Raw genomic sequence first — 26,741 nt, forward strand, 5'->3', positions numbered from 1 at the left:
CTGTTTGCACAATCAAAAAAGCCCTCCCATCCGCCCTGAGCTTCTTACTGGCGTTTGTTGTGTCACATTGTTACCAAAAGGGCTGTTTTGTTTAGGGGAATTATTACACTGCCCTTATTGGAACATTAGGATCGTAGGCTGGATAACAAGACAGCGTAGTGCAGAGAAATTCCCTTTTGCTTAAAGAGGAGACTGAGACAAAGATAACTTTCAATAAAAGATTATAGTTTTGTTACAGAAGCACAAAGGTAAACATACTGCACATGGAGAAATAAGTGTATATTTCTTGGTCCTAATGCTTGAATTCAATGTACCTAGCTTTCATGGTGGTTGCTTGTGAAGAGTATTTGGTGCATCCAAGGAAAACAGATAAGGAAAGGGGGTTGTAGGGAAGGATTTTTAGGGGTCCCTGCTATGCCAATCCCAGCTGCTAACTAAAGATGGGGAGAGAAGGGGAGAAAGGGGGGGGGAGAAGGGAAAGAGTTCCAGACGCAAGATAGTTACCTGTCCTGTAGAGCAGTTGGGGGGGGGAAGAGTCCTGTGGAGAGGACCCTCTGACACAACACAAATGTGTTGGGCCTTGGACAGAGAGAGAGCGAGCGCGCGCACATGTGAGAGGAAGCCCTCACTTAAAAGGGGTTGGGAGACAGTGCTGAGCTGGATGGTAGCTTGATTACTACCACACAGCAGGGTGCTTGGTGTATGTAAAACATTGCAAGAGGATCAGGATGTCAGTTATCAGCAAAATTCAGTGGGGACTATGGCCGGATTCCTAGATGGGGAAACTTAAATAATACAATGAATCAGCAACCCAAGAAGGCAGTTCAAGCCTGCATACAGTACTTAAACAGTGATTGGGTTAAAACATTACAATGAATACAGTAATGTAGGAGACACTTAAACAGTGATTTAAGACACCAGACTTCCTCCCATAATGTGTGACTATGGGACTATGGGGGGTGGTGGTGGTTGTGTAACCATGAGCTTGTGGCTTGACCAGAGTTCTGGAAATGTGGCCTGTGTGCTGGGAGAACAGTTTAGCCTGCATGATATTTTAGCCCATAGTAAAATAACCAGATATAGAGAAAATAATAACTAAAAGGCAAAAGGGGATTTTCACGTAACAACATCTGGCCTGCCAACATCTGGCCTGACATCATCACCAGTTACTTCTGGTGGTACTTCCAGTAGGTGGACCATGCAAGCTGGTACGGGGACAAACGTTAAGAAATGGTGTTGTAAACAAAACTGATCTTATTAAGCATGCAAAGTTGTGGTTTTCTCCACCCAAAGGGTGTCTTCATTTACAATAGTTTTTTATTAAAATTTACCTTTCATGCTCTTAGTCTTCCTAAAGTTCTCTGTGATGTAATCTTTTGAAAGGTTTGAGAACAAGTTGCTGATGAAATGGCTGTGTACCATTTTGAGCTCTCCATTTATGAAAGGTTTCTGTTAAGACCTGCTGGGATCAAGCTACTTTTTCTGTAGCTTCTCTTTGAAGAAGCTTTTTAGAAAATTCTGTATTTTTAAAATTGTTACCACATCCTTTCCTATAGGTAGAGGTGGAGATAATGGCTTTATTTTTTTCACAGATTTCCATGTTTTTCCAGAAGTTAGAAGTATAGACAGTGGTGTTATGTGTTTTATTGAAAATTTGCATCATAATTATAAATTATAGGCACTTCAGAAGTATACTAGAGAGGTGATATAGGTGGTATAGTACACATGTTCCTCCCTCTCAACCTTTTGTTATTCATAGCCTCCTTAAGCCCAAGAGATATATGTTTAAAATAATTTAAGAGAAATAAATAGCTGCCTATCTAGGAACCAGAAATGACAAAACTTGCTTGTCACTAGAAAAGGAATACTGCTAAGTCACTAAGGCCCAAATTCTAACCCACTTTCCAGCACTGGCATAGCTATGCTAGTGATGTGTGCTGCATCCTGCAGTTGGGGGGCACTCATGGAGGCTTCCTCATGAGTAAGGAAATGCTTGTTTCCTTACCTGGGAGCTGCATTGCCCTTATGTCGGTGCTGGAAAGTGGGTTAGGATTGTGCCCTAAATAAGAGAGCTCTCTGTTTGGGGCAAGACACACACAAAACAACTGCAAGCTGCAGTTAAAGAACATTTCCATAAAACAACTGCACATTTTATGCACATTTCCATAAAACAACTGCAAGCTGCAAACTAAAGAATTGCTCCTGGCTCAAGGCATGGCCTTTGTACAAAGCATTCAATCATTTGCTTTTAGGCAAGCAAATTCTGTTGTAGTGGGCACAAGTCTGGATTTAAACTGCATGTGGTTGTGTCTTTGCACAATTTTCATTCAGTTGTGGAACCTACAGTAGGATTCATGGGAACCACCTCCTGGAAGAGCCTTATTCACATTCAGTTTTCATCCACCTCTACTTTTTTTCCCTACATTTTTTTCCCAACCCTCTCATTGTCCATGTGCCTCAGTAGTTTATTTGCTGTCTTTGAGCAACCATGGATAAGCTTCAAGGAAGGATAAGGATTCAAGGAAGTGAATTTAGGGAAGCCAGTACCTAGTGAGACTACTGCAGGCTTGATGGCAGACATGTCTCTGTACATATTGCATACAAAATAGCTGTTGCACAACAAATTGTAAACTCTATGGGTGTGACCATGCAAGGTAACGATAGTAGTCTACTCATATGAGTAGTACTTGATAATTGCTGGTGTGTATATTTATTTTTTAACTAATATGGGTTAGTACCATAAGGCAGTGATTCCCAAACTGTGAGCCATGACTCCTAGGAAACCACAGAAACCAGCCAGGGGAACTAGATACAGGTTGAGACTAATTATTCTGTTCCGCTTGGGTTCGATGCCCTCCTGTGGAGGGCAGCACTATAGCAAATCAATTTAAAAAACAAAGTTTCTTTGCTCCAGTGATTTAAAAACAGACTTGCTGACCTTTGTGATGTTAAGATAGAGTAATTAAGAGGACAATCCAACCATCAGTCTCCCTCAAGATGCTTAGAAATACTTCACTCTGACCCCTCCCTTCACCAATGCAAAGTATTTTTCTTTCAAGTGCTCAGGGGGAAGGGAGGGGTCCCCTGGAGAGAGAAGGATTGATGGATTGTCAGCCAGCTGCCCCCCCTCTCTCTCTCATTAAGGAGGCTATTGTTAAAGGACTGTTCAGTTTTTAAAACTGATTTTAAAGGGGTGCATTTTTCCCTTCTCCAGGGATCAGCACATTCCTTCTCATTTGCAGTGGCCATTCATGTTGAGTCAAATCCGTGTATAAAAAATCTGTGTTTAAATAGGCTGGACCTGTATATTGTACAAAGAATGCTGAAATCTTGAAAAGTTGTATCAAACTTGGCAGTGTTAAAATTGGAGTGTCAGTGGCTTTCTGTTTCAGCTATGAGGATTGTATCCAACTGCTACAGGTCAAATAACTTTCCCTGATGACGTTATGAAACGTTATCAAAATCTTTTTTAAAAACACAGAAAAACCATCCCCTGAAATCTTGCTTTGTTAACAGTCATTTTCTTCTGTTAGAATTATACTGGAATCTTTGGTTGGAGAATAATCTACAGATGAAACATTTGAGACTCTATGAATGGCCTTGTTCTTGCAAGATAGTTGCAATGGTTTCTGTCAGCTGGCTGCCTGAGTTTGCTGGACGAGAAGCATGTAATTTTGGCACTGCCAAGCTCTTGACAAGCAGGCTGGCACTGAAAGAAGCAATTAATTTTTAAATACACAGGCATTCCAGTGTCTTGAGTTTCTGGAGTGTAGGGAATGATAAGAGCTAAACCTCATTACTGAATATTTTAAACAAAATAGGAAATAAAGCAAAAATATCTCCTATAGTGAACAATGGAGGTAAAAAAATACCAAGAAAGCATAGCTAAACTATAAAGGCTCACACATGAAGGAAAACCTAAAAATGCATCTTAAACCAAAGGCCAGCTCCTCTAGAACTTTCTTTCACTCTGGAATCATTCGTGCTTGGGTTCACGCACAAGGGCATTCCACAAGAAAGATATACTTCCATTGAACTCCTAACTCCTGGATGATTAAACACAGTGGTTCTCAAACTTTCTGGGAGCTTTACTCCCAAAGTAAGTCTTTGTGGGGGAGGAGCGAGGGCAGCAACTCGATCTCCAGGATTGCACTGCTGGGGGGGCGAGTGGGGGTACTTTTCCTTACTGTGTTAGGGCAAGCAGCAGGAGGTGTTGGGAGCCCTGCACAGCCCTCTACAGGGCTGCCTGAGGCTTGAAACCTTCAGAAACAGCAAGCGCAAGCCACCTCCTGGCTGCGTTAGCAAACCAGAAGTGGCTTGTACTTGCTATTTCTGAAGGTTCCAATTCTCGGGGAGCCCTGTGGAGGGCTGTGCAGGGCTCCCTGCACCTCTGCTGCTTGCCCTAACACACAGTAAGTAAAAGCACCTCCCTTAGCAACATGATCCTGAGAATCACAACGCTGCCTCTCCCTTCCCCCGCCCTTAAAGGGACGGGGGACCCGTACATGAACTGGTGGGTCTGAGAACCAAAAACAGATTAAATAATCTGAACTTGTTTCAGCAACTGCTGCATCTGTAAAGCAGTGTAATTGTGGTTGGAGGAGAAAAAGAATACAGGCATTTTATTCAAATGCATAAATTTAAAATATTAAATTCAATCAAATCACTAATTTGTCCTGTTGTCTCCTGGTGCTCAAGAGAAGCAGCAGATTTATTCTAGTAGTGCATTCCCTCTGCTAGGTTAGCCATGCCCTATTCGTGGCAGACAGCCAGAGTGAACTTTAGTATAGGAATCTTGAGAAGCAGATGCATGAATTCCTTGGTGAGGTGTGTTGTGTTGTGCTATGGTCTCTTGGTGCAAAGTATCCCTGATGCTAGGACCAAGTGGTCTCTTGGTGCAAAGTATCCCTGATGCTAGATGCAGATTCCAACTGTGGTGTTTGCAATGGAAATCAATTTTTTTTTGTAACGATAGATGTAGAGATGATTCTTAGTCACAGCTTTTGCCAAATATCCATATCATGTGCATATGGCTGCACAGTCTGTACTGCCCAGGCACTTTTTCAGTGTGTTGTACTGTATTCAAGGAGTTGCATATCTTTGATGAAGCCCCAGATCAACATGTTCTGCTTTTGGGTTTCCTACTGTGTGCCAGCTATGGTGCTCTCCATAACAGTAATCCTATGCAGGGTCTCACTGATTAGATGCTGCTAAGAATGTGACTATGTTCCTTCTAGGAAGAGGTAGTAAAGCTGACTGAGAAATGTCTCAACAATGCTATTGAGAGCCCAGCGAGTGCCTCTATGCGGTTGCCCCCAGACATCAAGAGCAACATTTTGAAGGCCCAGGTTGAAGCAGTGCACAAGGTAAGTGCTACAAACCCAGTCTGCCATTGGGGTCAGTGAAAGGGACAAGAACGTTGGTTTTCTACAATACACCCTATCAGCGAGTTAGTTTTTGCTAATGCCCCTGGTGTGCAAGTGCTTTTACAACTCCACTCTTTGGAAGTCTCCAACGAACCAGAAAGTGAAACAGTGATGTGACAAGTCAGCCTGGCAGCCTCTCAAGGATATAGACACAAGACAAAACCAACTGTGCAAGACAGGTTTATTGCCCATGGAGCATTACACCTATACGGTTCTGCCACACCCACCGGGGGGGGGGGGAGAGGAGCTGGAAGGATGTTCAGAGATGATCCATGGGTACAGGGGGACACCTGTATGTAATTTGAAAAAATGAATAACTAGATAAGTATTGAAATATTGTTTGCTCATAAACATGAAGCTGTTGGATCTCTCTGCTTTAAAGAGTAAAGTGATGCTTTCTTTGAAGAGCCAGCATGTGTTGCATTCTTGACCTGCTAGAGGGGAAATTACTTGCTATTCATATTATTAACCTCTACCAATTTGAAATGTCTGAAGTATCACGTTCTGCCCATTGACTTTCAGGTCACAAGAGAGGAGAGTATGTCTAGCAATAAGAACACGAACATTCAGGATGCTGCTGCCAGGTATCTGAGTTGTGCTTGAAGTAAACTGAGGTTTGTCTGCCCCAATTCATTGTCGTGTGAGCAGATTTCTTCAGTTTTTCTGTGAATCAGCAGAATTTAAAAGGTGCTTGAAAGTAGGTGATAATGGTGTTAACACCTAAAGCATAAGATTTCTGCATTCTACTGTTGTCTTTCATGCTCAGTGGGTGGGGTAGGGTTTGCAATACTGTTGGATTGTGAGCTTGATAGAAAGCACTATCACTATATTGCCCCAGAACAAATGCAGGTGTCCAGCTTACTTCCACTCCCCAGTTCAAGAGAACAGAATGGAAGTGGTAGTCTGATGACTTTGTATCAGTTTGTTTTTAATCGTTTTGACTTTATATGCTGTTTTTTGGCCCAGCAGCCTTCAAAGCAGCTCACTATTTATTTATTTGTTTTTGTTTGTTTGTTTATTTATTTATATCCCACCTTTCCTCCCTGCTTAGGGGCCCTCAAGGCGGCTTATAAAATATTTCAATTTAATAGATAAAACAATGCTAAAACATTAATAAAAACAATTAAAACCAATTAAACAACAATTAAAGCATAATATTAAAGCATAATATAATAAAATACTAGTATAATAAAATAATATATTTGAACAGTTATATTAAAGCATAACATCAAATTGACAGAAACCAATAGGAATTCTTGGCCACCCTTCTGAGAGAGGCAGAAAAGGAATTGGGTGCATTCATATGTGATATAAATGCCATGGAGAGAATTGGCGTCAGCAGCTAAGGACTTGCAAAGATTGTTGTCTGCTGACTGGAACCAAGTGCATGAAATAGAAATAAGCAGAGAGTTTGTGTATCCTGCAGTTCTGTGATCACACACTACTGAAGCACAGATATTTCTGTTGAGCACCAAATTCAGCATCCTGAGAATCTCGGTTTGTGTTGAAACCAGATATTTCTAGCCCCTGGGGGCTGTGAAGACAGGTTTGTGCAGGCAATGCCTGGTTTCCGTTTCTGAAACCAGAAAGGAAGCAGAAGAGATTTCCAATTGTTGAGAATGAGGCATCAATTCAGTAAAAAGATGTGTAAAATAAGCAGATATGTACTTGAAAATGTATTTTATGTATACAGAATTCAGTTTTTCTTGGCCACATAAATTGGATTCCCTTGGTGTAGAGGCATCTGCAGCTCTTGGCACACTATGCCACATTGTAAACAGGATGTTTATGCTAAGTGGGTACTACTGTGCCTGTCACTGTTTATGTGAAGAGTTTTATCTGGAAATCATATGCTTTGGATCTGCTTTGCTCAGGAGTATTCTTCTGTCAGGAAAAGTTCCGAACAGCCCTCTGCAAGCTCACAGTCCAATTTTCCAGGAACCAAAAGAGGGGCTGAAAGCTATCCCTGTTTCAGATGCCTTTATTCGGTAAGTTTTGGGGCGAATAATGTGTTTCTAGGAGGGGAAATAGCATGGACATGCATAGAAATGAACCAAGGAAAGAATACAACAGCTAAGCACTGAGTGGTTCCCTCAATCAATCCTGGCAGTTTCCTGCCAGGTCGGTCATTCTTGCGCTTTTTTCAGAAACTGGGAAATGTTTAGCGTGACTTATCCAGAGCCAAAGCAATCCCAAAGGAACAAAACCCAACAGTTTAGCTCAGTGCTGCCTTCTCTTGGGGCACTTGCTGAATAGATATCACTGCTGTCGATCTGTCTCATGAAAATGTTGTTGTCCTACTCATAAAATAGAATGAATGAAGGAGAAAACTAACAGAAAACATTTGCGATTGTTCTGCAGTTCCTTTAAAAATGCTCTTTGGCTTTCTTAGAGTGCCGGTGTTTCTTCAGCTTTAGACCTGGACTATTTAGTAAAAGGGTGATATTTGAAGATGAGAGATTATACAGGTCCAGCCTATTTATACACAGATTTTTTATACATGGATTTGACTCAACGCGAATGGCCCCTGCAAATTAGAAGGAATGTGCTGATCCCTGGAGAAGGGAAAAAATGCACCACTTTAAAATCAGTTTTAAAAACTGAACAGTCCTTTAACAATAGCCTCCTTAATGAGAGGGGGGGCAGCTAGCTGACAATCCATCAATCCTTCTCTCTCCAGCAGACCCCTCCTTTCCCCCTGAGCACTTGAAAGAAAGGTGATCCCTTTGCATTGGTGAAAGGAGGGGCTGAGTGTAAGCTCTCAGCTTTTTGTAAGCTCTTGGAGGAGGACTGATTGATGGATTGTCTTGTTAATGACTCTTTTCTTACATCACAAAGGCTGTTTTTAAATCAACAGGCTGTTTTAAAGGCTGTCTTACATCAACAAGGCTGTTTTTAAATCAACAGGAGCAAAGAAACTTTGTTTTTTAAATTGATTTGCTATAGTGCGTTTTTTTGCCATCCAGGTGAGTGCTTGGAATGGAACCCAGGTGAATAGTTAGTCTCAACCCGTACTGAAGTTATTCAGTATATCCATTAGTGTCATTTCATTCTGTCTCCATTTCTTCTAACTTCCATGGAAATGGTGGTGGTGGTTGTTAAGAATACTTATATACCACTTTTCAACAGGAGTAGTTCATAAAGTGGTTTACCAAGAAAATCCAATAACTAAATGGCTCCCTGTCCCTAAAGGGCTTACAATCTAAAAAAAAATGCAGAACAATACCAGCAAACAGCCACTAGAGAAGACTCTGCACTAGGATGAAGAGGGACTGTTACTCTCCCCCTGCTAAATATAAGAAGACACCACTTTAAAAGGTGCTATTCTGCCCAATTAGCAGGGGTAAAGGAAGAAATAATATGCAAATAAAGATTCTCTGTATCATTAGCCGAGCTCTTTTGCATTCACTGAAGCTCTCCTGACTTTTTATGATGGGACTTATAACCACTCCACTGGCCCCTCATTTGCTCAGTTATTCCTCAACCAGTGAGACTTTGGTCCATGACTGAGCTTGCAAACTGCAAAGGGCATCTCCCCCCAAGCTGTTTTTCCGAGTTCTGGGCCTGAGAACTGGCACATGTGATGCTCTCCAGCTGGCAGACTGAATTATCTGCTTATTAGAAGGCATGAAATGATTAAATCTATGAAGGTTGGAAAATGCAGTAGCAGTTATAGGAACCTAAGGTGTTTGGTCTTGACCTCTCTTCCATATGTTGAATGGAGCTGGGAGAGCTTTGTTATGGCTCTTTCCTCTGAGTGCATGTTAGCATATGTCAGAGTACAGACAAAACCTTTGGCATATTCTGATCTGACAGTTGAAAGCTTAGGAATTGCTCGGGCTTATAGATTCCTGCAAAGGAGTGTGAACTGAGTTAATATAACCATCTACCTACCTTTCTGGCACCTTGAAATGTGGGGGGCTTGCTTGAGGCAGCAGGTGTTGAAATGCTGCAGCTCAGATGACAATGACTTCAAAGTCTTTCTGGTAGCAATCTTCTCTATGCCCCATAGTGATCAATTGTCATATTTTCAAGCTAAGCAGTCATGAAAAGTTGCACTTGTTATTTCACACTCCCTGTGCGTCATGATGGGCTTGTTTACATCTTCCAGGAATGAATTAAATGAGGATAATGCTGCCTCGAGCTCTGAAGATTTGTTGAATCCTAATCTGGTTTCTGCAGAGGAGGCTGCTGTTTTAAAGGTGTGTGACCTCATTGTCTGTGCAGAAAAGTGTTTTGTTTTTTCCTTACCTACTGTGAATCATTGACTGTATCAGCAAAGTGCAAGAACAGAAGCTGCATGTGTGTTTTTGTGTCGAAATGCGTGTGGCAGCATGTTGTTTACTGATGCAGAGCTTCCAGGTCGTGCTGCTGCATTTAGTGACAGGTTCTGCCTAGTCCTGTATCCTCAAAGGAAACAAAAGGTCAGAATGCCAAATGCCTACAATTGCTGGGCTTGTGTACAGAAAACCTACTTCATGTATAGTTTGAAATTCCCAGTCAACAGGTACTGAGCTGCTTTTACTGTGTTCTTTTGCTTGGATTCAGGTTGCTTAATCAAAGCTTTCGTGAAAGGCAGGTTCTTGCATACCAACTTCTCAAGTGCATGAAGCGACAAAGGGAAAGAGATCCGTTAGAGAGAACATTCATTTGCTTTAGTCCCACAAGTTGCAGCTGTTGAAAGAGTGCATGGCATTGTAAAAATTCCTCAACATCTCTGTTTATTGGTTGATTATAATTTAATTAATTTTTTTTGTTTTTTGCTCAGAACTCTCCAGAAGAGCTGGAGATTTTATTAACATCACAGGCAGAGAATCTAATTGACTTTACAGAAGCCATGCCTCGGGTAAGAGTGAAAATTAAATTGTGCCTTTTCCTCAATGATTTCATTGTGCTGTTGAAAATTTTAGAAGAAAAACCTGATTGATTTATGCCCCCATCGTCTGCACGCGAGGCGCCTCTTCTTCTTGTCTGGTACTCGTTTGAACTGGTTTCTCTTCTGTATAAGTGAGCCTTGGGCTAGTAATGTTCTATTAGAGTCCTGTGTTAACAGCATATTCCAGGAGCAAGATTCTGGGGTGGCAGCAAAAATCACAGTCCGTTCTACCTGTCTCATTTTTTTCCCCACCATCCCAAGTGACCATTTTTCTTATATAGTCTTCCTAAACCATTTTTTCAATCTAAAAATTTATATTGCTCCTTTAAGCCTCAGAAGGTATTTGTGCTATGTGTAGTCTAAATGCATGGGGGAAAAGCAGAACCTCACCCACTGGCTCCACTTCTAATGTCACCACATACACTGACTCTGGTCCTTAACAACACTGCACCTCTTGGGCCCCCAACCCTTATGCATTCATTTGAAGATCTGAAAGAAGACGCTGTGTGCATTCATCTGTACATGCATTGTTGCTCCATGCAATCAGGCTCCTCTTTCAAGAGCTTCTGGTTAATGCATGGAGGTCAGGGTGGGCACAGCCATATCTGGAGTGGGGCCAGCAGGCATAATTCCTCCCTAGGCCCCCCTCCCTGTGCACTTAGTTTGCATTGGGAGGAAATATGTGAAAAGGCCTCAGGTATAGTGGTCCCTCATTTTACAATCAAGTCTCTTTACAATGGACTCTCTGTAATAAAGCAAGTTTCACTATACAATAAGTTATTCACTCGATAGTGGGCTCACAATTGCTGTTGACAGAACCACATGGGTGATAGATAAGCCAATCAGTGATGTGAATGCTTTTGGTGGCATCTCAGACAATAGCAGGGTTTTTAATGTCATAGCTGTGTGTATGGAGGGACAATACAGCCAATGCGAATGCTGATACAAACATTAGCTAGCGTCTCAGCCTGTAGCAACAGTGGTTTTTTAACATTGTGACTTTTGTGTATTGAGGGTGTAGCCTTGTAATTTGGGTTTTTAAATTGCTACATTGTGTAAACTGATAATCCTGCCCCCTAAGCAGCACTTTTGGCACCTGTTACTTTTTAGAGAAGGAAATGGCTTAGTTCTGTGACCAAAACTTCAGCTTCAAGGTCTTGAAATGAATTTCCAAAAAATCATGCATTTCTGGGTTCAAGTTACAGTATTTTCACTATACAATGGTATCACTAGAATGAATTACCATTGTAAAGTGAGGGTCCACTGTATTTCTCTGATCGTAGAGCAAACTAGTAACAGGCTGTAACTAGTCTGTTGTGGGTTCTGATGTTGCCATCATGTGGAAACAGATGAAATGCAAGTGATGCTTGGATTAAGTGGCAACCTGCCTCTCTTCCCCCATGGCAACACCACAGCAATGATACATATTTTCATTTTACACATTACCAATGAAATGTGAATAACTTACTCTTCCTTTGTTGCTATATGACTCGTAAATCCAAAGTCACCCTCATGTGGGCATGGAGTTGGGCTTGATGATCAAATGGAATTGCTATGAATTCAGATTCTATTTATATCAGATGTTAATTTATATGACACTAAGATAAATACTGCTTAACTGTTACAAAGTCAGGAAACGCAAAGTTCAGATTATGTTAATTCAACAGTACACTACATTAATTGTAAGAAGACACAACAATATATGTAACCAGGTCTTGATTTGTTTTCATTTTTCCATTTATAATCTGCAGTTCGACTTGTGGGTCTTTTCTTTTTTTGCTGCAGTTTGCTTTGCAAACCCTGTGACTTTCAGATAGTATTTCCTTTCTCATGATTAGGCAGAGACCTGTTTTTACCATAAACCTGCGTTAATGAAGTCATTTGTCCCTGATTGATGGACTTTGCATGAATTGCTCTTCATGAATGAATCAAGCTCTTCATTAGAGTAGCTAGCTCTATTTTAGTGTGGCTAAGGCTGAGTGCTCATTTTCTGGACTGTCTAGTGAAGTTAAAGGTTATGTATCTGTTCTGGCTTCCATCAACTCTTTTTGAAGCTTGAGTGCTAGCGCTGATTCAGTGATGTTACCTCTCATCTCCCCAGGGTTTTCCAAGGATCTAGAGTAGTCTCTTTAACCCCCAGGAAATGAAGGGAGCAGTGCTGTCTCAGCACAGCCTGCCTTCTGGCCCTGGCATTTATGGGATGCTGATTATGGTGTCTGCACTACTAATCTTGTGATCTACACTACAGGACCTTGTGAGGCATAAGCAAAGCTGTGGAAGGATAGTTCATTTGTGCAAGTGACAAATGCTTCTATTGTGTACTGTGTTTCTGAAATGTCTGCCTCTGATTTTTAGGTGTCTTCTCCACCACCAATTGTGCCGAGGTGGTTAGTGCCAGTAAGTTATTGAATAATATATTTTTTTAATTTTAAATACAAATTTACAAAATACATCATATTTGATTATCTACTAGTAATGACTAGTTACCTAAATTATGTTAGTCCCTTTACAAAAAAAAAAGAGGTTGCGCCATATCATTGGGTACAAGTTTCTAAAATTTCTATTATATAGCACTCAGAAGTGAAAATTGGTTCAGCAGTGTGGTAGAAAGGAAGGTACAAAGTCTTTTGTGGAGGAAGCTGGATACCTTTATGGTGCATTTATTCTTTTTCTGCAGTGCTGGTCCCTCTTGTTGATCTATATCTAGTCCAGACCAGATGTGATACCTGCATATTCTGACCTTTTCCCTGGAAGAATAAGACTGTGGACAAGCTTTTTTTGCCCTTAACTCAGCCTGCCATTCAGTTTCCAACCCCATGTTTTCCTTATAAAGTAAATGCTGGGGCAGCGGGGACAGGAGCCTGCTTAATCTAGTTTTTTCAGACCTGGGCTGATGGAAATAAACCCAGGCAGGAGAAAACCGCGTATGGGAGCAGCTGCAGGAAGGGATTATTGGGGATGGGAAGGGGTTAGGTATTCCTTCCACCTATCAATTCCTCTGGACACACACATTTGGGTTATCTCTGCAAATGCAGGTTTGAGAGCACGATGTTTGCTCAGATAACATGTGGTTCTGTCCTTAAATCAGTCTGATCAGGTTCGGTTATAATCTCTTAATAGCTTCCTTTCTTCCATTTTCTTTTCATATAGAGTGGGCTGGTTTCTAATGGGCCTTTGGTGAATGATGTTGCCTCGGCTCTTAAGGCAACGAAAGGCAGCACAGAGACACTGTCACTCATGGCTGGTTCCTCACCACCTCTCTATTCAGCTGAAATCATGACCAGGTACTGATTTTCCCATTACTGCTGCTTTGGATTACGGAAATGTGATGCTTCTGAAATTCTAACCTAAATTACGAGATTACATTTTGTTTGGGCAGATTTTTCGTAATGCAATTATCCTGTCAGGCATTGGGCAGCACAGTTATCCGAGTGATTCCTTAAACCTTAGTCTCACCAGTAAGGCATCGTCGGGTTTGTCTGTTTGGAGCATTCAACTTCATCAGTATTTGTTCCTGCAACTACAAATACACGTACCAACTAGGGCATTATGACAAGAGTGGACAGTAATGTGTATTCCACTCATCGGTGTTTATATTTACTATAGATACTACTAAATTATGATTGTTGACTACATTTGGCAAAGATGATTCTGCTCATATGGGACACCTTATAAACTGACAAACATGGTTATTACCTGTTATGTGTCCCATGTACAAGAACAACACTGATTATGCTCCGAGGAATAATATGAATTACTTTCAGCCCAATTCTGAGCTGCATGGGGTTGCAGCGGCACCCAAAATGGCTGCCGCCACATCCTAAACACTCTGGGCAGTTGCTGGTGGCTCCTGGGGAGAAGGGGACTCCCAATAGTCCTACAATGTGGCTACTCCACTGATGCCAAAGGGCTCACTGCCCAACACGGAGGCTCTGGATCAGGTGGATCTTCCCTGCCCTCTGCCTCTTCCCTCTGCCTCTTCCCTGCCCTCTGCCCACCTCCCCGGAACATCACCTGCTCGTTTCCCTCCACGCTCCCACTTACCTCTGCTGCTCAGCGGCCTGCACAACTGTCAAGCAGCGGAGCTCTGGTAGCTGCCTGGCACTAGCCCAGCATCAGCACTCACCCAGCGCTAGAGCCCACTAATGTGCCTTATAGCACATTCATGACAGTGTATGCCAGTGGTAAGCCGGCACGCACCAGGATTGGGCAGTTTTTCAGGAATTCACTCTCTAGTGGGTTGTTAAATAGTTGTTCCTATTTATATAATACCATCCATGTTCGTAGTGGTTTACATAGAGTGAAAAGACATGTCCCTGCCCTGAGGAGCTTACAATCTAGTTATTGGTACAGGGTGCCAATTAAAGGAGGAAAGAGGGATGGAGGCAGGGGTAAGCAGGGGAAGTGTTATGAAATTGTTTCAGGTGCATGAACTGGCTAAACTGACCAGCAGTACAGTTGCATGGTCTAGTCTTCATGAATGTAGTTTGTAGCAGACTACTACCACCTTGGTTTCCACAGATTACACATGAACTGTCTTGCTTTATTTTCAGTTCTGTGACTGAAGATGCTACGACAAGGCCAAAATGTTTACTCACCACTGAACTCTGAGTTTGGCAAGGCTCCTCTTTTGAGCATTTCCACTGAGCCCTTAGAAAGAACTTCCCTGGAATTAACACATGCTCAGACTCTGATAAAAATACCTGACTTTACCAGGGATCCTTTCAACTGGAATTAGAATATGACTTTTGGACGAAGAGCTGCTGGGAAGCCTGAGCTCCTCTCGCAAGTTCTCAAACAAGTTCTGTTATGTAATGAACTTCACAAAGTTTCCATCCATAGTAGTGTATTTGTCTGTAGAACTCTGTGCTGCGTTACAGATGTAAGTGGAAAGCAGTCCTTGTGATGAGAAGATTAACTTTATCTGGTTCAGGAGATTGTCACCCAGTAACCAGGAGAATTAGATCTTGTAGGGCCACCTACTGGTGATTTGTATAAAAGCAATTAGTGGAACTGACATTTTTATAGAGCAGGCCTTCTTTTCTGTGTGACCACTTTCTTTGATTTCTTCTTTTGTACTGAACACATCTTGAACACATTGAACACATCTTATTGGCCTTAATCTAGACTTTGCACTTTCTCTCACATCATCTGGAACAACTGAAAATGGAGAACCTCAATAGCAATTGAATCTACTGGCAGGCTCTTCTCTAGAGGCCAGGGAGGAGCTATTGGTACGTGGAGGTGGGACATTTAGTCCCATTCCATATACTTTATCTCAAAAATGCTGTAGGGTAGACTACAGAAATGCCTTCTGCTAGAAAAGGCAGGTTGTTCTGATGCAGTTGTTTGGAATGTTTGGCGACTTGCAACGAAAGGATTTGGCAGTATTAAAATGGGTTTTGAATTGTGTTCTGAACATGTCTGTGGCACAGAGTACACTTGCACAGTTCTTCATGTCAATCCTTTTCTTCAGCTAAACTGAGATTGCTATTGGAATATGTATAGGACAGAACAATCAAGAAGCAAAAACGTTCTTGGTATTAGAGCTTTGACTAGGCATTGGGAGAAGGACCTCTCCACATGCATTGAAGTGCTGGTTATGACACCTTTTTTCTACCATAAACTCAGGAGAAATGCTGTTTGTTGGCTGAGCTAAGTGAATTCCAAATTCGTGGCCAGCATTTTCTGTTTGTACTTTGGTGTCTGTCTTGAACATTGAGAGAACAAAACTGGATATGCAGTCATTGAAACATTCAGTGTTTCAAACGTTTTTTTCAAGTAACTGTTTACACTGCAGGAGATTCCATTTTCTGCAAAGCTAAGTGTTTATAAGACAGACCTGTTTGATGAGGAACAAGACAGATTCCAGAGATGAACTCTGAAATGTGTAGAGCTGGCTTTTATAATACAGTTTTATTTTGTATGTTGTGACTTCAGTCTCTTCAGAACTTCAGTGTTTGGAAAGTCTTTTCAAGAAGAGGGGAGGGAGCCAGTGCACCAACCATTGTGTGAACTGCTTGATCATCCTTGTTTGTCTCCACTTCTTACATGGACATTGCTGCTTATGAAAAGGGTAGTTGCTGCCTTCCTTACAATGCTGCATTAAAAGCATAGCAACTGCAGCAGTAAGTTTTCCTCATAAAATAGGCTGTTAGATGAGCAGGGACACCAACAAACCCACACTTGCTCTTGACCATTGCTAGGGCTTTTACTTGCCTGATGAATCAGTGTACCATAGCTGAATAGCCTTTACTTCTGAAACTATTTGGTGTGTTCTTCCAAGGCAGTTCAAAATTACTGGTGGCAATGGAGGATTTATTAAACATTTTTCCATACATAAATTCTGGAGATAAAATCCAAATTACCCTATGAATCTGATATTTATATAGGGCTCCCCCATATTCACAGGCGGGGGGGATGGAACCCCCGCTGATATGGGGGAAAATACCTGTAGTTCTTTCCCCTGCAAAGTGCACATAAAATATCTCCCTTGTGATCTTAACCAGATGTACTACTCAAGGATGCTTAGGTGCTGTTCATACACTTACCATTTGGTGATCCTCTTTGCATTGTGACAGAGCAGGTGCATGCCCTCCCCACTAGCTTGCATATAGAGAAATGTGTGAGATAGCCACTATAGATTAAGCCCCATGTGGCCGTAAGCCCAACTTGAATGTGAATTGTGCAAATCAGGCCTCAACATCTTCACATGTTGTGTGCCTAGCAGAGAGAGTGGATGCAGGAGCATCACAAGTCATGACTGTGACTTGTAAAACCATGCTTTAGGTTTTTGTGATGATTAAGATTTAAAGTAACATCTGGTTTGATTTTAAACATGTTTTGCAAGCATATGCTGTTTTTTGTTAATGTTTAAAATAGCGGATGCATCGTAAGAAGGGCTTTAACTCTATCCCCTGTCCCAGCCCTGAATCCCTCTTGTGGTTATTTGTCTCTGACTTTCTTTTCCTTGGCAAATAGCAACAATAGGGTGAGTTGTTAGGGATCAAGACAGGCAACAGGGATCAAGACAAGGCAAGGGATTAAAGCCCCCTCCATGGTCACAGCGGGGGCTGATCTGGCTGCCATGCAGCATTATTTTTTTAAAGCTTGTCCTTGCAAATAATGTGCTTAAAGCAATGTGTAGTTTGATGCTTTAATGCTTATATCTTGCGTTAACAGTGAACATCAACATTAATAATCTTCAAGCAAATGTTTCACCTGTTTTCTAACTGTGAAATCCATAGAAGGCAGAAGGTTTGGTAGTCTACCTGTATCAGAGAGATGGAGCATCCTGTTTTAACACTCCCAGCGGGATGTCTCCAATGATTACAGGTTTTTCCTTCTTTTTTTCTTTAACTGGACAAACTTACTTTAAAGTATATAAGAATTCTTGTTTTTAGAGTATTTTATAAAAACAAAAAACCACCTCTCATTAACTACTGTATTTGTAATTCATTTTTAAATGATGTAGAGCTTGACAGTAGCTCTCAAAGTATAACTTATTTGGTTTTTTTAAGTATGTGTGCGAGTGTGTATATGTATATGGTGCACTGTGTTTCATGACAACAGATGTATAAACTGTGCTTGAATCACTGCACTGAGAACATCTGTATATGGGAACAAGCACTGTGATTTGTTAGTCCTCTTCGAACCAGTCCCAAATTGTCTATGTTGTAGCTTATTCCTAAATATAACACAACTGTGCGAAATGACTGTTTCTGTATGTTCTTCAGCTATGTCCTATTTCCATATAACAGTGATATATGAAGAATGAAAGTTTACACAGTGCAAAAACACTGAGGAAATGTGCTCATTCCTGGGTTCCTGCACATCTACAGTGTGGTTTTGTTTTCAGCAGCATTGATAGCACGCTCTAGGTGTCTTCTACTGATGGTGCACATAAACAAAAACAAGTAACAGTTGTGCCAAAGGGGACACAATATGCAACAATAGTGTGCTGATATGCAACACCTGAAATAGTAAATTCACCATGTCATGCAGTACTGATATGCAGCTGTCATGGTAAATTCACCAGGTCACTTCAAGATTTCTCTTCACAATTTTTGTCTGTAAAATGAAGTAGCGTAGTTTGCAGGCCTTGAATTAGTATTTAATTTCAGTACTGTTTCCAATCTCAGTAAACTTTACTCTGCTTAATTCCAACATGGCACTAAGCAAACAAAGAGGTCACAAAATCTCTGTTGTACATTATGCAGTTGTTACAGGTAAGAAACACTTAAATCCACATTAAATGAAGGTGAATGCTGTACTGACAAGCCTTCCAATAGATGTACACTTTTGTTTTTATTCCAATAAAAGTTAAGTTACTGTTCAGCTGTTTTAAAGTAGAAAATACAATTTATTTTTTAAATCCTTTAATGTAGTTTGGCTTTATTTTTAATAAAAACCATTTGTACGGGAAGAACATACAAATATGAGATCACTTAACAGTGTGCCCTTAGCACCAGCTAAAGCAGCCATGGTCTGGAGGATTTGTTCTGTTTCCATTTCAAGTCAATAGCCAGGAAACTAGATAGGTGCTAAAGGTGCAAAACATGAGAAAAACCTGTCCTGGCACTTCAACTCTACTATATATTTCTGGGCTTTGATCAGGGGTCAATAAAAGGCACTGTTTTCTACCTCTGCCCAAGACACAGAGCTCTGCAAAGTTAAATGGTGGAAGTGACTTTGGTTAAATGTTGGTCTGTGATACCAGCAAAGACATACGGCTTCATGGGTCACACTATCCTGTCTTCAAGTACACTGCACCACAGATGAACACAATGTACTGGTATTCAGCACATATTTTGTTCAGTAGCATAAATCTTGACTACATGGAGGATGCCTTCCAGCCATGTGCTTTTTAGTTCCTAACCATAGTCCTGTAAGAATTCTGAAGGGGATGAGTTTTTAGATTGTTAGGACATGCCTAAAGGAAGGGTAAAAACTTGGGTAGACATCTGGAAACCCAGGCATAAGGCAGCAATCCTCTACCAACTTTCCTGGGAGTAAGCCCCACTGGACACAAAGGGACTGCTGCATAGACATGCATAGGCCTGGGCTGTCATTTTTATAGGATGTCTGCACTCTACACTGTACTAGGGAATAAGCCCCACTGGCCACACTTGCTTCTGACTAAACATGCAAAGCATTGCACTGAAAAACACTGCACATTATTTGATGGCACCTTAGCTGTAAACCAGAGGTCTCTAAGCTTCTAAACCACATAAAATATCTGGCCATGATGTCAAGGGCCAGAAAAATAAATTTTAAATATAAAATTTAAATACGTTAGAAAGCCTCAGATAGCCTAAGGCCTTCAAATTGCCCCAAAAAAGTAACTTCTGGTTTTCCTGAAAAACCAGGAAGTGCTGTTTTTAGGCCTTTAGAAGGGATTCTAAGGGGAGGCTCATGGCCTCCCTGGTCCTCAGAACACCCTCCAGCCGCAACTGGAGAATAGCTCTGATCACATTCAGTTGAGCAGGCCAGAAGCGTGTCACCATGGAGACCCTGCTGTAAACCAAGAAGTCCTCCACTTTTTCTCAAACTTCAGCCACACACTGAATGCCCTTAAGTAAGCCACTATCTTAATATACATCTCACCAGTAACATGAGATAATACTGGCAGGCCTTACGGAGGGGTTGTTAGGTTGACTTAGCACTCAGAATGGTCAAAGCCTTTTGCACGTAACATAAGTATAGGAATTAGCTGCGGCAAAGTATAGGAATTGTCTGCTTAAACGCTTTGGGTGCTCAAGCACAGCTTTTACATAGGAGATTCCAGAAAGTATAATGGCTGTTCAGACTGCCGTTCTCAATACTTGGTGTGAATAGAAAGTAACACTTGAATGAGATGAACAGCTACTTTTCTTTTGGGTTAAGTAATAACAGTGAGGATGATCCTTCTTGGTGGCATTCACCCCCTAGGTCAGGCAAATTCTTGTTCTCCCTCTTGTTGGTGTCTTTGCCATTTAAATTCTCTCCAGTTTCATTTGCCAAAATGAGATTGCAGAGGGACTGGACAAAGGTTTGCCACCTATGAGGAGCAGCACAGGTGAAGACTCACTACTGTCCAGACTGTCAGGGCTCAGGTAGCTGAAGCTTGCCTCTCTCTCTGCAAGATCAAGTGCTGGAACTTCATTTCTTGAAAGGCTGAGGCACAATCTTCTCTCTTTCTCAGACAATATGCCTGCTACCTGGTTTGCACTCAATTCTTCACTGAATGCGGTTTGGGATAAATAGGATTCAGGCTCCTCCTGAGATTGGCAAAATGTTCTCATTTCTATTTCACAGCTGTCCTCATTGCTGAATGTCTCATATGTGGGCTCTTGGCGAATGTACTCACAGAAACAAGCATGCTGCTTAGAAATGGCCAGTAGCTTCGAACAACGGCTTCCTTTTGGATGCAAACCATAGCTGAGGGGCATTCTTGAAGAGTCAGTGGTCCCCTGGAAGCCATAGCCAATCCCCAGGGTGCAGTGATAAGCTTTGGATGAAAGATTTGTCTCTCTTGGGCTGGTCAGTTTTTTCCACATTTGAGTTGGAAAGTGGTATTTCCACAGAATATTGCTTGGCATGGTATTGGAGACTCCTCCTCCAAAGATCAACATGGAGTCTTCAAAGATTAAAGCAGAATGTCCCACCATCTTGGGAGGCCCCTGGCTAGATACAAAACACAAGGTATGTGTACAAGGACAATACTTGCATACTGATAAAAATGAGTTTGGATTCAATGTTCGTCAGTCAGTACAATAAATGGAAGGGATCATCACTAGCTACCTTTCCCTCTTCCACTCAGTGCAGTTCCCTCCTTATTGCCTATCCAAATAATAAACTATGAGAATGTCTATACTGAAGTCTGAATCAGTTGTCTGCTAGCATCATTTCCTAAGATTTCTCCTGTACTTTGAAGTACTGGTTCTGATTTGCCCAATTTCTCAAATAAAAAAATAACTAGCTGAACTGCTTCTGGGGGTAAAGCTGTACTCCCTTTTAAAAAGGAGTCCTGGTTGCTATGTATATTCAGTTCTGCACCCACATGAATTCCTGCTAGAAGTAATAGCCAGGAGCCAAAAGGGCACACATACATCAGAACTTATCCAGCTTTCCCTTTCCAGTGCAACTCCTCACAGGCCCCAAGACGTTTCTGCTGAAAGTCAGGGATCTCTCTCAAGTGGGCTTTGATGTGCTGTGAAGAGATGCAGCTGTAAAAAAAAAATAAGCACAGTCCCCGCTACATTAAAAGTGGTTTCTGCTCCTGCAGGAGGTTTGCTGAAGCCTGGCTAGTGTGGCTGGAATGATGTGGAAGACTATACATGATCACAGTATGGAAACCAGCAGTTGTAATGGGAAGTGACGGTGCTTTCGAAGGTAGTACAAATATGGCCCAAGTCACAGTCCTTAAACAGCACAGTGCAGCAGCCCAACTAGGGCATACTAGAGCTCCCTCCTCATCAACCTCTCTAAAATTTGTGTACAATAGTATTGACTTCTGAACTCACAGGTAAAACTGGTTTCCACTCTTCACAAACTCCCTGCTTGCTGAAACTGCAGAGTGATAATTTAAATACCTTCTTCTGATATTGGACCAATTAGCAGACATGAAATCCCACTTCCAGAAGTCCTTTTGTTCACTCAGCCCCATCAGCCCTCCAAACAAGTACATGCCATTGCCATAAACCACAGCTGAGTGCCCATGCCGGGGCCCTGGACTGCTGCCATATGATGCTGCTGATATAGGGGACCATTGTTTTGCATCTGAAAGCAAAGAATTACTCCTGTTAACATTCATAACAATATTCATTTCTGAGTAGTGAGACTGCACTTTCTTCCCGGGTGTTTCAGGTTGATCTTCAAGATAGAATATTTGTATGACTACAAAGAAATGAACTTACCCAAACAAAGAGTCCAGAATTCTTGGGAAGCACCTTTAATATCAATATATCCACCATACAAATACATACTTCCCCTGTAGACGATGGCACTGTGGCCCTTTCGATTAGCAGGAACACATCCCTGGAGAGAGAAAGCAGAAAAGAAACTACCTTCACTAACACAGTGGTTTCCATCACACCTCTAAATCAAGCAGACACCCCAGCATTGGTAATTATGAATATACTCACATTTGTCTTATCAAACAGCAGTAAAGTACTCCTGTTTGCACAACTACCTGAAAGTGATGAGAATCTTTTTTTCCTTCAGTTGGAGACACAGCAAAGAAAAGCATTTGCAGCTTTCCATATTCCATGTATTTGCATAAGAGAGTGTAGAGGTAACTTTGAAAAAAGCATGCTATCCAGCTGTTTCTGCTTAAGAAGACAGAACTAAAGCCCAAGCCTATTCAACTTTCCAGCACTGATGCAGCCCCGAGGTAAGAAAGCAAACATTCCCTTACCTTGAGGAGGCCTCCATGACTGCCTCTCCCCTGCAAGACGCAGGACACACCCCATGGGCACAGTTGCATCAGTGTTGGAAAGTCAAATAGGATTGAGCCCCTAGTTACATAATACCTTCTCCAGAACCACCCAAACAGTCCTCATTAGAAAATAATACCCTTTCATGCAGCCTCACCAACCATAGGCAAAGGCATGCAGCCATCATTGAGGGGCATCCTGCATGAAAGGAAGCCCTGAAGCTCAGATAAAAGGTAGATTTTGGCCCAGTCCTATGAAGTGTGCACTGACTAATCACAGGCGCGCACTGCTGCAAATGTGATAAGGCACATTCGCTGGCATTACTGCCAACCCAGCGCTGGAGCAGGCCCAGCACAAGCCCGTGTTGGGACAGTGCTGGTCTGAGGCTGGTGATCCACTGCCAGGTGCTCTGTGAACTGCCTGGCGGTAGAGAGGTAAGTCGGGGCATTGGGGGAGGCAGGGTGGGATCAGCTCTGCTGGATCCAGAGCCCCGTCTCAGGCCTCGCAGCCTGGCACGAGGCTTCTTGATTCTTTTTTAAAATTATTTTTAATTAACACACACAGACATACAAACATATAACATACATTTAGAAGTGCTAAATACCATATACCATTAATCATACCATATCTCCTAATCTACTACTCATCTACTTCTGCCTCTTATTAGTTTATCCATTTATTTATATAATATATACTAAATTTTCCCTAATGCCCTGTACTATATTTTCTAAATTTTCACTTTCTATCAAACATAAACTTGCTTCAATTACTCATTAATATTAAAACAAAATAATCCAATTACCAAAGTGTAACATATAAAACAATTCTTCTGTCTACTTCTAACTCTTCTACTCATTTATATATTTCTTATATCAAATATAATAGATTTTTCCTAATTCCCTATATCTTTTCTAAATATTCACTTTTTATTAACTAGTTCATTAATATCAAATAATAATAATCTAATTTCCAAATTATAATCAAACCAACAATCTCTTATAATATGTTCTTTACCATTCTCCAATCTAATTCTCCAATCTGATTATATTTTTTTCTTTAACATAAAAACCACCTATAAAACAATTCATCCACACGCTAACATTTCCAGCTATTTTTGTAATTCATTCTAATTCATATATATCAATTTCGTATATATTTATTTTTTAAGTAAATTTAAACCAGTTATTAACAAAATAAAATCCTCCAATTTTCTTTAACTCTCAGGTTAACCCTCAGGTTTCTTTTTCTTTCCATTTTTTCTCCTGTAATATATTTAATAATTTATCTCCATAACAGAATCCAATAAGCCCACACTTTCTTGTATAAGGTATGGTTCATTCTTCTAATTAACTGGGATATGTTTTCTTCTTCTTGTTCCAATAAATTTTTTATTTTGTACACATGTTACTCTGTACATCTTCTCTATTTCAGTCTCCATCAGCGTCCCCTCTAGATCCTGTTGATTTTCCACTCTTCTAATTTCTGTATCCACTCTTCTGATGATAATTTCATCCCTCACCATCATCTTTTCCGTTTTCTCCTTCTGTTTATTTTCTGTTTTCCTCACATCTTCCAATTGCTCCTTGCACACATCTATCTGTTGAGAGAGAGTCTTTAAACTGGCTTGAATCTGCAAGGACCAACTCAACTGCTGCCTTCTCATTGTGAGCAATTTTTCCAAATTTTTGAGGATCATTTTAGTCCAAATATCTGGAACAGACTCCATCTTGCAATTTCTCTCTAATCCACAAGATGTCCACAGCATATTATTCTCCTTACTTCCAACACATTTTTTTCAGTCAGGCATTTTTGAATTTTTCTTACAGATAACAGTGTGATTAATGGAGAAAAACAAAACAAAACTCAAGGAGACAAAACTCTTTTAAGTCTAATAAAAATTATGTCCACAAGTAATTCTGGATTTTAGTCCACACACCAAATTATATTTATAATTATAATCCACGACGGATTTATTTCACTACAAAGATAAAGAGCACTTTCAACATCCTTAAAATGTTTCTTATTAACACCTTCAGTGTATCCAGGGCTTTTAGCCAAATCAGTCAATCAAAGCCGGAGACAATATTAACACATACTTATCTTAAATTTCCAACTTTAAACTTTACACTTCATGCTTTTTCTTCCATATGGTATCTTAGCACGGAGCCAGCAGCTTGATTGCAGACTCTGCACCTCCCCCAATACTGCCCCTGATGATTAGGTTTCCGAGAAGAAAGCCCCCCCCCTCAGGCTTTCAAAATCTCTGGTACCTGCATCTTGGAAAGTTCTTATCTCTCCTGATAAAGATCTTCAGATCCTCTTCAGACCTTCAGTTTTTTGGGGGGAAGCAGTCTCAGGAGCCCCTGGAGACATGTCTGTTCATCCACTGTTGGCTCCTCCTCCTCCCTTAAGGCTTCTTGATTCTGTGCTGGCTGAAGAGTTGCCGAAGAGTCGAGAATGCTCAGAGTATCATCAGGCTACTCCCCACTCGGGGGAGGGGGGGCAACGACGACAGTCGGGGAGGGGGTGCAGAAAGCAGCTTGGAAGCTCTTTATTTAAATTATTCTCCAGCAGTTTCAGCAAGTAGAGAGCCACACTCCTTTATGCAAAACTTGACATGAAGGAAAATAACTTGGCACATCCTGGCTTTCCCTGTCCACTCTCTGGCTGTGAGCTGCCATAACTATTGCACTACTTAAAGGAGAACATGGGAGGGAAGGGATAAGAGTACTGTGCCACACTGAAAAGCGCTCCCAACAAACACACACCACTTTCTCCCATTTGTGATGAGAGAGCTTCAAGGAGTTTGGGATCTGGATGGGACTTCCTTGGTTGCATTTCCTTGTTTCTTACAAATTATGGCAACATGCATTTCCCCAGCCCCAACTGCCTACAAGCAAGGTATTTCGTTTCACACACTGTTTAGTGTCCTTAAAAACAGGGAAAGGCCAATAACTACCATTATAAATTTAACATTGGTAATTTCACCACAAGTATCATAACCAAAGAACCATTTTTTTTTTAAGATTAAGAAATATATACCGTATTTTTCGCTCTATAAGACGCACTTTTTCCCCCCAAAAAAGTGGGGGGAAAAGTGTGTGCGTCTTATGGAGCGAATACTGCAAAAAAAAAAAAAAAAAAAAAAAAAAACTCCGCCCCTGGCCCCGCCCCCTGCCCGCTCTGCTCGGCTCCGCTTCCCAGGAAAGCGTGGGTGGGGTGGCAATCTTGCTGAGCAAGCCCGCATGTCTACTCAGAAGTAAGTCTCAGAGTCACTGGGACTCACTCCCAGGAAAGGGGGGGGATGGCAGGCTCGCTGAGAAAGCCCACGTGTCTACTCAGAAGTAAGTCTCAGAGTCACTGGGGCTCACTCCCAGGAAAGCGGGGGTGGGGTGGCAGTCTTGCTGAGCAAGCCCCTAGAGCAGGGGTGCTCATTACGTCGACCCTCGAGCTACCAGTCCATCTCCAGGCGAAATGAGTCAATCGCGGGCTTCTCTCCTGTCCACGCATCCCTAGGAGTGAGCCCCTGGCAGGCTTGTGAGCCCAGGGAGCGAGCCTAGGGAGTGAGTCCAGGGAGCCCAGGGACTGAGACGGGCTCCTGCCTGGGAGAGGAGGCGCTGGCAGGCTTTTCTCCTGTCCACTCATCCCTGGGAGTGAGCCCCATTGGCTCTACTGGGGCTGACTTACCTTTCCCCTGCTTTTGCACTGGTATGTATGGAGATCTGCGCCCCCCCCCTTCCATCTGTTGGTTCTGTGTGCAAGGGGTTTTGCAATGGTCTTGCTGTGATGCCTGTACAGAGATCTTACCTGCCCCACACTTTTCCCCTGCTTTTGCACTGCTATGTGTGGAGATCTGCGCCCCCCCCCCACTTCCATCTGTTGGTTCTGTGTGCAAGGGGTTTTGCAATGGTCTTGCTGTGATGCCTATACAGAGATCTTACCTGCCCCACACTTTTCCTCTGCTTTTGCACTGCTATGTATGGAGATCTGCACCCCCCCCCACTTCCATCTGTTGGTTCTGTG

At 41.8% G+C, this 26,741-nt stretch overlaps 2 protein-coding genes across 6 annotated transcripts in view; one reads left to right on the forward strand and one right to left on the reverse strand.

Moving 5' to 3' along the window:
* Nucleotides 1–18,684, forward strand: part of EPB41L5 (erythrocyte membrane protein band 4.1 like 5) — a 90,060-nt gene extending 71,376 nt beyond the window's left edge. For both annotated transcript variants that reach the window (XM_066611728.1, XM_066611729.1), the window contains exons 19-26: nucleotides 5,238–5,366; nucleotides 5,949–6,010; nucleotides 7,301–7,414; nucleotides 9,538–9,628; nucleotides 10,195–10,272; nucleotides 12,658–12,699; nucleotides 13,453–13,586; nucleotides 14,856–18,684. In XM_066611728.1, the coding sequence (XP_066467825.1) occupies nucleotides 5,238–5,366; nucleotides 5,949–6,010; nucleotides 7,301–7,414; nucleotides 9,538–9,628; nucleotides 10,195–10,272; nucleotides 12,658–12,699; nucleotides 13,453–13,586; nucleotides 14,856–14,913 (708 nt within the window). In that variant the 3' untranslated portion in view covers nucleotides 14,914–18,684. The remainder of the gene's footprint in view (nucleotides 1–5,237; nucleotides 5,367–5,948; nucleotides 6,011–7,300; nucleotides 7,415–9,537; nucleotides 9,629–10,194; nucleotides 10,273–12,657; nucleotides 12,700–13,452; nucleotides 13,587–14,855) is intronic.
* The window catches only part of LOC136636584 (actin-fragmin kinase-like), a 29,506-nt gene continuing 21,158 nt past the window's right edge, over nucleotides 18,394–26,741 (reverse strand). For 2 of the 4 annotated variants that reach the window (XM_066611731.1, XM_066611732.1), the window contains exons 6-8: nucleotides 22,200–22,320; nucleotides 21,876–22,062; nucleotides 18,394–20,967 (exon numbers count right to left, since the gene is read on the reverse strand). In XM_066611731.1, the coding sequence (XP_066467828.1) occupies nucleotides 20,277–20,967; nucleotides 21,876–22,062; nucleotides 22,200–22,320 (999 nt within the window). In that variant the 3' untranslated portion in view covers nucleotides 18,394–20,276. Of the gene's footprint in view, nucleotides 20,968–21,392; nucleotides 21,510–21,875; nucleotides 22,063–22,199; nucleotides 22,321–26,741 lie in introns of all 4 variants that reach the window. The other 2 variants (XM_066611734.1, XM_066611733.1) reach the window with 2 other exon arrangements.

This window comes from Tiliqua scincoides, chromosome 1 (assembly GCF_035046505.1).
Source record: "Tiliqua scincoides isolate rTilSci1 chromosome 1, rTilSci1.hap2, whole genome shotgun sequence".
Classification (NCBI taxonomy): Eukaryota; Metazoa; Chordata; class Lepidosauria; order Squamata; family Scincidae; genus Tiliqua; species Tiliqua scincoides.